General features: G+C 41.2%; 1 protein-coding gene across 3 annotated transcripts in view; it reads right to left on the bottom strand.

The window, feature by feature from the left end:
* The window catches only part of Hykk (hydroxylysine kinase), a 24420-nt gene that overhangs the window by 11554 nt on the left and 3012 nt on the right, over positions 1 to 9854 (bottom strand). For all 3 annotated transcript variants that reach the window (XM_021207375.1, XM_029543611.1, XM_029543612.1), the window contains exons 2-3: positions 8476 to 8826; positions 7839 to 7978 (exon numbers count right to left, since the gene is read on the bottom strand). In XM_021207375.1, coding sequence (XP_021063034.1) covers positions 7839 to 7978; positions 8476 to 8821 — 486 coding nt within the window. In that variant the 5' untranslated portion in view covers positions 8822 to 8826. The remainder of the gene's footprint in view (positions 1 to 7838; positions 7979 to 8475; positions 8827 to 9854) is intronic.

The following is a 9854-nucleotide window of genomic DNA, read 5'->3' as shown; positions in this document are numbered from 1 at the left end:
ACACACACACACATATATATCCACACACACATATACATGTGAGTTTAATTTTTATTTGATGTGTATGGGGGTTGGAGGGTATAAGATGTATATTTATATGAGTGTATGTGTTTATGGATATGTATGTATCTATGTGCTTATATGTAGAGGCCACTGGTCAACTTCACGTGTCATTCCTCAGGACCCATCCACACCATTTGTCTGGAGTGAGCCAATTAGGCTAAGCCAAAGCTCCCAAAATCCTGCCTCTTCCTCCACAGCCCCAGGATTTTAAGCCTGCCACTGTGCCTGGTATTTTTATGTGAGTTCTGGGGAGACGACTCAAGTCTTCATGCTTCTGCATCAAGTGTGAAGTACCACTTCACTCCTGAACTCTTTCCAGTCTCTACTTTTATTAATTTTAATGATCTGTAGGTAGGTGTGCGTGCACACGTGTGTGTGTGTGTGTGTGTGTGTGTGTGTGTGTGTACATGTCTTACATGGATGTGTGCATGTGAAGATGTGAAGGCAGGTGCCCACAGAGGCTATAGGCAGTTGTGAACCACCCATATAGGTACTGGAAATTGAACTTGGGTCCCCTTAAGGCTTAAGAACTTAGTAAATGTGGCTGGAGAGATGGCTCAGTGGTTAAGAGCACTGACTGCTCTTCTAGAGATCCTGAGTTCAATTCTCAGCAACCACATGGTGGCTTACAACCATCTGTAATGGGGATCCGATGTCCTCTTCTGGTGTGTCTGAAGACAGCGACAGCGTACTCACATACATGAAATAGAGAAATAAATCTTAAATAAATAAATAACTTAGTAAATATTGAGCCATCTCTCCAGGTATTTTTAAAGTAAATATAAGAAAATCAGGTGTATGCTTTTAATCCCAGCACTTGGGAGGTAGAGGCAGTAGGATTTTTGTGTGTTCAAGGACAGCCTGATCTACATAGTAAGTTCAAGGACAGTCAGAGTGTGGCCTTGTCTCAAAAATCTCTACATAAATATACCAAACACTCTTGTTGGGTTTCCAGTTTGTCAGGTAAGGTTTAGGTTTAGCAGCTACAGTGCTGGCAATGCTGTCCCCCACACCCACAGAATGGCATCTCAGCTCCCAGGGCACCAATGGAAAGAACAGTGGACTGAGTCACACAGAGCTCCAACTCCCTCTTCTACTTACAAACAGGCCATGAACATCTCAGATCTTGGTTTCTCTAGCAGGAACATGAAGACATGGACTAAGAGGACATACAGCCCTCACCCATGTTGGTGCTCCATCAATATTCTGCTTTGAGTTTGTTTGTTCTGTGGTGCAGAGGATTGAACCCAGGGCCTTCCACGTGTGAGGCAAGCACTCTATCTCTGAGTTATGTCCTCAGTCAAAGAGTGTGTTTGAACAGGAATTTTGCACCTTATCATCCTGATTTTTCCGACCTTTATTTCCTTTTATCTCCTTGCAAATAATGAGAATTGATGGCAGTTGAGCCAGTGCTCTTTGTTAATTCCTGTCAGCCTATCTCCCAGTCTCTGTCCTCACTGTCTCTCACCAGAGCTCCAGTCCTAAGCACTTTGCCCCTCTAATACAGAGCTCAGACCATAATCATAGTTGCCTACGTCTTCTTTTTCAAGATATTTGAAACTTCTGAGATTGACTTGCATCCCATCTGTCAATCAAGCTTCAACCAAATTCCAGTGGTATTTGGTCCAATCACTTAAGAATGCCTTAGTTCTGGTCCCTGTGATGTCAGGACCTCTGTCTACACTGGAACCCCTATGCCTGGAAGCTGATGGAATTTTCAGTGGTCAACCATATCCTCAGCGGTTTATTCACAGCCTCTAGTACAAGGGCAGAACTGCAACAGCACTTTCCCAGTACTGTGGACACTGCGACCCAGAGAACAAGCAAAAGCAAAATATAACATTTTGTTTGTATAAAAGCAGACAAAAGAATTAGTGGAACAGAGCAGAGAATCTATAAAGAATCCTTAAAAACAGTACCAGGGCTGGAGAGATAGCTCAGTGGTTAAGAACGCTGGCTGCTCTTCCAGAGGTCCTGAGTTCAATTCCCAGCAACCACATGGTGGCACACAGCCATCTGTAATGGGATCTGATGCCCGCTTTTGGTGTGTCTGAAGATAGCTGTAGTGTACCTATATAATAAAATAAATCTAAAAAGAAAAAGAAAAAAAAACCAAAAACAAACAAACAAACAAAAAAACCCAAAAAACTCAACACAGTATTAAATAGTGGTCAATAAGGACACCATAAAGACACCATGGGAAAGGATAAAGTTCTTTAATATAGTTCTGGGGAAACTGGATTTTAACATAAAAAACAATGATATTGGACATGTTTCTTACCTCAAATACAACAATCAACCCCCAAAAGACCCAAATGCCAAAATCGGAAATCATAAACCCCTTGCCAATTGCATTGTCAGTGATTTCTTACCTGTCTCACCCAATGCAAAAATAAATAAATAAACAAACAAACAGATGAGATTATATCAAACTGAAAGCTTCTGCACAGAAAACAACAACACTGGGTCTGGGGGAATGGCTCAGTGAGGTGATGACAGGCACATGCCTGGACATAGGAGTATGCCCTGGGGCTTGCTGGCCAGCCACTGGAGACAATTGGAAAGTTTCAGGCTAGTGAAAGACCTGTCTCAGAGGAGACTGTGGAGGACTAGTGAGATGGTTTACCAGGAAAAGACTTTTGTCAAGCCTGATGACTTGAGTGTAATGCCCAGAACCAGTATAGCAGAAGGAGAGGACTGACTCCTGTAAGTTGTTCTTACCTCAGATTTCTACACATACACTATGGCATGCATAAACACACATAGGATGGATAGATAGATAGATAGATATAAACATTTTAAAATAATAACAAAATCAAGGAAGACACTGGTGTCAATCTCTGGCCTTGACATGCACTTGCACACATGTCAGTGCACACTCACACAACATGTACATACATGAACATACACAAACTCAACAATTTAATCCCAATTGATAGTTTGGGAAGACGATGTGAAGAAATCGCTGGTATGCAAATTTATAAAGAACTAGTAAACCCAATACCAAGAAAAACAATATAGCTCAGTTTAAAAGTGAACAAAAGACTAAAACTGAGACTTTTCCAAAGATAACACAAAAATATCCAACAGGCACACGGAAGCATGGTCACCTTAATCGCCCACCAGGGAAATACAAACTGGAAGCACCATGAGATATCACTTCGCACCTGTGAAGACAGATGCTGTCAGTAATATGAGTAAAGTAGTTTCGGGAAGGTATGGAGAAATAAGACCTGTGTATACTGTTGACAAGAATGTACAGCCACTATAGAACACAGCATGGAAAATTACTATAAATAAATTATAACCAGAACTACTATGTGACCCTTTAGTTCAGCCTTTTAGGGGCACTTACCAAAGGGAAAGGAAAATATGGCCCTCGTGAAAATATCTGTACTATTATGTTCATTGTAATCAGTCACAATAGCTAAGTTAAAAGAAAGAGAGGTGTGTGTAGGCCAAAGGTTTCTCTGTAGCAAATATTTAACAAAAGGCAAATTATTTACAGTCTCTGAAGAAAAATGAGAGTAGCAAAGTAATAAACATTTAAAACTGACAAGATGAATGATCTAACAGCATGAATACCCCTAAAAGTCCTCTGCACACTTTTGGTAAATGGGTTCAGGAGAAGTTAACAAGGGTTAACTGGGTGTCACAGGAAGAGGGAAAGAGGGAGCAGCGTGCTCCACTGTAGCAGCTGCTTTACTGTGTATGCATATGTATCTTATAACATGTTGTCTACTTTAAATATATCACAATACATTGATTTTTTTTTATAAATAGTAAAGGAGAAAAATGTAAGAGGCACTTATTTAAAAAGCATATTTAGAAGATATTATGAGGATATTATACAGACAATCTAGATGTAATACAGAGGACTGTAATTACTACAAAGGTTTTTCTGAATAAAATTAATATATGGAAAAAATCGCCTAAAAGTACACATATACCAGGTGTGCTTTTACTATACATGCAGTCTCAGCACTCAGGAGACAGAGGCGGGAGGACTGCCGGAAGTCTAAGGACAACCCAGTCTTCATAGAGAGTTCCGGGTCAGTCAGAGCTAGAGAGCAAGACCCTGTCTCAGGGCCTGGAGAGATGGCTCAGTGGTTAAGAGCACTTGATGCTCTTGTAGAAGAGGGATTCCCAGCATCCCTACTTATTCACAAGCATTCCTAACTCTAGTGCCAGGGGATCTAGCGCCCTCTTCTGGCCTCCTTGGGCACCTGGCACATGCAACACACTTTCATAGATACAGGCAAAACATAAATAAATCTTTTCTAGAAATACCCTGTCATAAACCAATAAAAATAAAACAACTACTCAAAGTATATTGATATTCTAAATGTGTAGTGTGTGTGTGTATTGTGTGTGCGTGTGAACATGCACACGTGCATGCGTGCATATGCATGTTTATGTGTGCATGTGTATACCTGGAGGCCAGAGATCAACACTGGACATCTTCCTCAGTTACTCTTCACTTTATTTTACTTTTTATTTATTTATATTTGTATGTGTGAGCACACGTGCATTGATGTGTATGTTGTACACACACATACAAACAAAAAATTTATGTATGTGTATGTATGTATGTATGTATGTATGTATGCATGAGTATGTTTGTCAGAGGAGAACTTGTGGGAGTCAATCCTTTTCTTCCACCATGTGGGTCTCAAGCTTGGTGACAAGAGTCTTCGCTGCTTAGCCATTTTCCAGACCCTCCATTTTATTCTTTTGAGATGAGGTCACTCACTGAGCCTGGAGCTTGCCCATTTGGCTAGATGGGCTGGCCAGGGAGCCCCAGGAGCCTCCTGCCTCTGCCTCTCCAGGGCTGGAAGACACTCTGCCATTCTTTTATGTGAGTATTGGAATCCAAATTCTTGTTTTTGTGTTTGTGACAAAAATAACTTTGCAGAGCCATAAATGCACTTTTTAATGAAGATCCACAAAAGAATTAGAAAAAGTTCTGACTGAAATGTTTGACATGTTCACCACCCACAGCTATATGCAATACCATTTTTTGAATAGGTGAACAGAGTGCAGTAGAAAAGTTTATAAACATTTATTGAACATCATTTCCAGAGGATGGGATTACTTGTAACTTCTGATTTTTCTTTGTATTTTTATTAGTTTTTCTTGAATAATGAATAAGTAAAGGGTTTTTATTTAACCAGAAAAAATAAGTTATTACTATTTGGGAGAACAGGAAATTAATACTGTGTAGATGGTCACATGGCCTTGACATTCTGGCCAAGAGGTGTAACCGACTTGGTTTGCCCAGTTATAAATGTTAAAATACTGAAGACTATTCAAGTCATTGACATTAAGTAATGAAGACAGACAAGTAAAATAAGTTTGTCCCCACTCACTGCCTTGACAGAGGATTCAGTGCAGAGGGAAGACTTGGGAAGAGCCCAGTGAGTTCAATGAGTTGAAGAGATAGAGCTGAGAGTCCAGGAAGACCAAGGCATCGACAGTTTGTAGGACAGACTTCCAAAGATCAGAGCTGCAGAGAGAACACCAGTCCTCCTTGAGAATTTGATGCATTTGTGTGCACCCTCGTGTTAAGTCTGGGGGAAGGAGCATCTGAAAGGGATTAGATTGGGCACATATGCAAGGCTGGGAACAGTGTCTGTGGCTACTGACCACCCTGGGAAACATAAGTTTATAAGATACTGGGCAGAGAACTCAGAAGGGTTTTGCATTATGTAATTCTTAAAGTAAACCTAGCTCTGGCCCTACTTATAAGAGGTTAAAAGCAAGACCCAAAAGAGTCAAATGGCTTTCAATCACCCTAACTGCATGTACTGAAAGGACATTCAGTGGCTATCAAGTACAGGAAACACATAGGAGCTAGACATAGGCACACATACCCCAATGGGGGACAAAAGTAAAGTGGCCTACATGTGTCAACTACATGGCAGAGACTCTCTGTTTCCTTTTTTCTGAGTTAGGGTGGTAGAACATAGCTAAAGCTGGGCTTGAATTTTCATCAAACCTCCTCCCTTAGCCTCTAAAGTGCTGGGACTACAGATATATACCACCACGCCTGGTAAACATTATTAGATTGCATAACAAAGAAACAAAAACAAGACCCTAAAAATTCTTCCCATAAGAAACATTTCAGGCATAACAACTCTGCCACATAACAGCATTCTGTTTCCTTTTCACTGATTTCTAGAAGACTCCAAATAAGTTTGAGATTGAAAGAATTGACCTCATCGCCTTCTCTTCTCACTTAGTGCTTAATTGCTTCCTTCCTGCTTCAGATAAGACTGTGTCACAACAAGCCTAGGTTAGAACTGCACTTGGCTCAATCCTTCCCTGGTTACCAACTAAACACTAAAACAATCACCAAATATAGTTGCATTGCCTTCTAAACCTCTTGAAACTTTAAAATGTGTTTGTTTGTTTGTTTGTTATGAGGCAGAGCCTAGCTATACAGTTCTGACCCAGAATTCCCTATGTAGACCAGACTGGCTTTGAATTTATGGTGCTCTTCTTGCTTCTGCCTCCCAAGTGCTGAGAGTTTAAACATTTCCCTGACTCAAGCCCTTAATCCGTTTTTACTAATTATTGATTATCTAACTACTGAATTAACTTCCTAGATGTTCCACACCTCTCTGGACCCCAGAGTGCTATAATTAGTAGGTTTTGCATATTAAGAAAAACTTCCCCCAAGGACCCCTACTGCCTGAGAGACACAGTTCAGACTCCTTAACTTTTGAAGAGGGTGGGTCTTACAATGTGGTCTAGGCTGGCACACACTGATGAGACTCCTGTATCAGAGTCCAAAGTGTTTGGGACAAACCAACTCTTTACTGTCATAGAATGTGTATCTTATAATCTGACTCCACCTTAAATTTTTAATTTTATCTCCTGCCTGCCTCATTTATAGTTCTTATACATTATAGCTACAATGAATTATCCAGAGTTCCAGAATATTCATCATACTTCATGTGCTCTTTCCATCACCCGGAACACCCTTCCTCCTCTTCTTTCTGACCCATGCAGTACTAACTTTAGAATCAGCCTGGCATTACTTTTTTTAAAATTAAAAGTCTCCCAACGTGTTCACTGCACAGTGCTAGACATCAAAGATAAAAGATGAATAAATACTTTGGGAAGGCAGCATCGTTGGTAGTATGCTTATCTAGCATGTACGAAGCCCGATCCCCAGCACCATATAAACTAGATGTGGTAGCACATGCCTATGATTCAGTACCCAGGAAGTAGAAGCAGGAGGACCGGAAGTTCAAAGTAATCTTTGCCTCACAGTGAGTCTGAAGCTACCCCATAGTGTATGAGACTCTGTCTAAAAGACAATGAATAAACAAAGCATACTGTTGTTAAGAGTCTCATTGCGGGCTGGTGAGATGGCTCAGTGGGTAAGAGCACCCGACTGCTCTTCCGAAGGTCCGGAGTTCAAATCCCAGCAACCACATGGTGGCTCACAACCATCCGTAACAAGATCTGATGCCCTCTTCTGGAGTGTCTGAAGACAGCTACAGTGTACTTACATATACTAAATAAATAAATCTTAAAAAAAAAAAAAAAAAAAAAGAGTCTCATTGCTGCCAGGAGTGGTAATGCATGCCTTTAATCCCAACGCTTTCAAAGTAGAGGCAGGAAGATATCTGTGAATTCAACATTAGTCTAGTATACATCATGAATTCCAGACCAGCCAGGGCTTTAGTGAGACTCTGTCTCAAAACAAACAAAAACAAAAAAGACAAACAAACAAAATCCCTTACAAACAAGACCCCAGATCTTACCTCCAAGGCTTTATCCAATTGGGCAGCCAGCCTTCCTATTTCATATAACTGCTGGTGGCTGACAGCAACCTCAGCTATTGGTCTTCCTGGGAGGTAAGTGAGCATTCTTACCAAGTAGCTTTTGACTCCAGATCCACTATCTAGATGGAAGGAATGATACAGCCTGTCAATCATTCCTGAAAAAACAATGAGAACTTGCAGCCTTGCACACAAGTGCTGTGTCCGAGGTCACATACATAGTAATGACAAACCGGTGTTTTAAATGCTTGATTGCTACTTTCATGTTCTTTCTATTTCTACTACAACACAGCAGCCAGTCTAATAAATACAAATACATTCTCGAGGCTGGAGAAGTGAATTTGCCGAGTACTTGCCTAGCTTGTGCAAGGGCCTGGGTTCAAGTCCTAGCAACACATATAATCTTTTTGTGTTAAATAAGAATAGAACATGTCCTCCTGGTGTTCACAGGTCCCTTTGTTATTATTTATCAGGACATTTATAAACATAAAATTTAGTAGATCTCAACTAAAACCATGTCCAAGCTATATCTCCACTTTGAGTTATGAACTTGTTTTAGACACTGTGCTTCTGCCTGTAGCCAAAATATAGTAATATGAATGCATAGGAAATCTCTTACCAATGGATATGAGAGAGATCGTGTTGTCCCCTTTAGTTCGGCACACGGAGGCTGTTGGAAATCCAGCTGCTCTCAGAAACATGATGACATGGTTCTGCATTTCAATCAGGTCTGGAGTTTGGCTAGACTCCGTGTTGCTTATTTTGAGGACATATTCAACCGGGTCGTCTGTAGTCTCCTTGCCTCTTGAAATGTGAACACGAAAGTTTTGGTCGTCATAGCTAGGGAGTGGCTGGATCTTAGAAACTTTGAACCCAAATACTGATTCTACCAGTGCAGAGGCTTGTGCCTCAGTGAAAGCGGGCTTGGTAGAAGCCTGTGACTGCTGGCCATCTCCACTTGACATTGTGTCTAGGGGAAAAATAAGAGCCAGACATAGTACAGTTATTTGAATGATTATTCTCAGACAGACCACTATTTTTCTATATTGAGTGTCTTGATTTTTATTTATAAAGTGTAAACAATCAATTAGTAAATAAGATGAAGAAGCACAGGCTGGAGAGATGGCTCAGAGGTTAAGAGCACTGACTGCTCTTCCAGAGGTCCTGAGTTCAATTCCCAGCAACCACATGGTGGATCACAACCATCTGTAATGGGATCCGATGCTCTCTTCTGGTGTGTCTCCAGCTACAGTGTACTCATATACATAAAATAAATAATGTATTTTTGGAAAAAAAAAGATGAAGAAGCAGATGACCTGGAGCTGGAGAGGTAGATCTGCAGTTAAGAGCACTTGCTGCTCTTGTAGAAGGCCTGAATTTGATCCCCTGCTTTCACATTGTGTGGCTTACATCACCTGTAACTCCAGTTCCAGGGGACTCCTCTGTGCCCTTCCCCCCAGCCTCGAGCAGGCTAAATAGACCTTAAGTGTTTACCACAGCTGGACCTTGACCCAGGTGGAGTCTTCTGCCTTGCCACTCCAGCAGTTTCCTACAGGAGCAGACTGCCCGCTGAGTTTGCTTTGCAACATAATCCAGCTAAAACAAAGGATGAGGTCTGTGGGCTTTCCCTATATAAATGCTGAAAATTAAACTTTGAGCCTTAATCAGAAACTTTGTTTTGGCTTCATCCTTCTCTTGCACCCTGTTCCTTTTTCATTTCCAGCCCCTCTTTCAGGTAACCCAGTTTATTCATGGCTGCTGGACAGCTACACTCTGGGGGCATCTGCAGTTACATGTACACCTTACCCACACAGAGACATTTAAAAATCAAAATAACCTTTAAAAAAAAATTGCCAGGCATGCTGGTGCACGCCTTTAATCCCAGCACTCCGGAGGCAGAGGCAGGCAAATTTCTGAGTTCGAGGCCAGCCTGGTCTACAAAGTGAGTTCCAGGACAGCCAGAGCTGTACAGAAAAACCCTGTCTTGAAAAACCAAAA

The sequence above is a fragment of the Mus pahari genome, chromosome 10 (genome assembly GCF_900095145.1).
Source record: "Mus pahari chromosome 10, PAHARI_EIJ_v1.1, whole genome shotgun sequence".
NCBI classification, from domain to species: Eukaryota; Metazoa; Chordata; class Mammalia; order Rodentia; family Muridae; genus Mus; species Mus pahari.
This window is presented reverse-complemented; position numbering and strand designations above follow the sequence as displayed.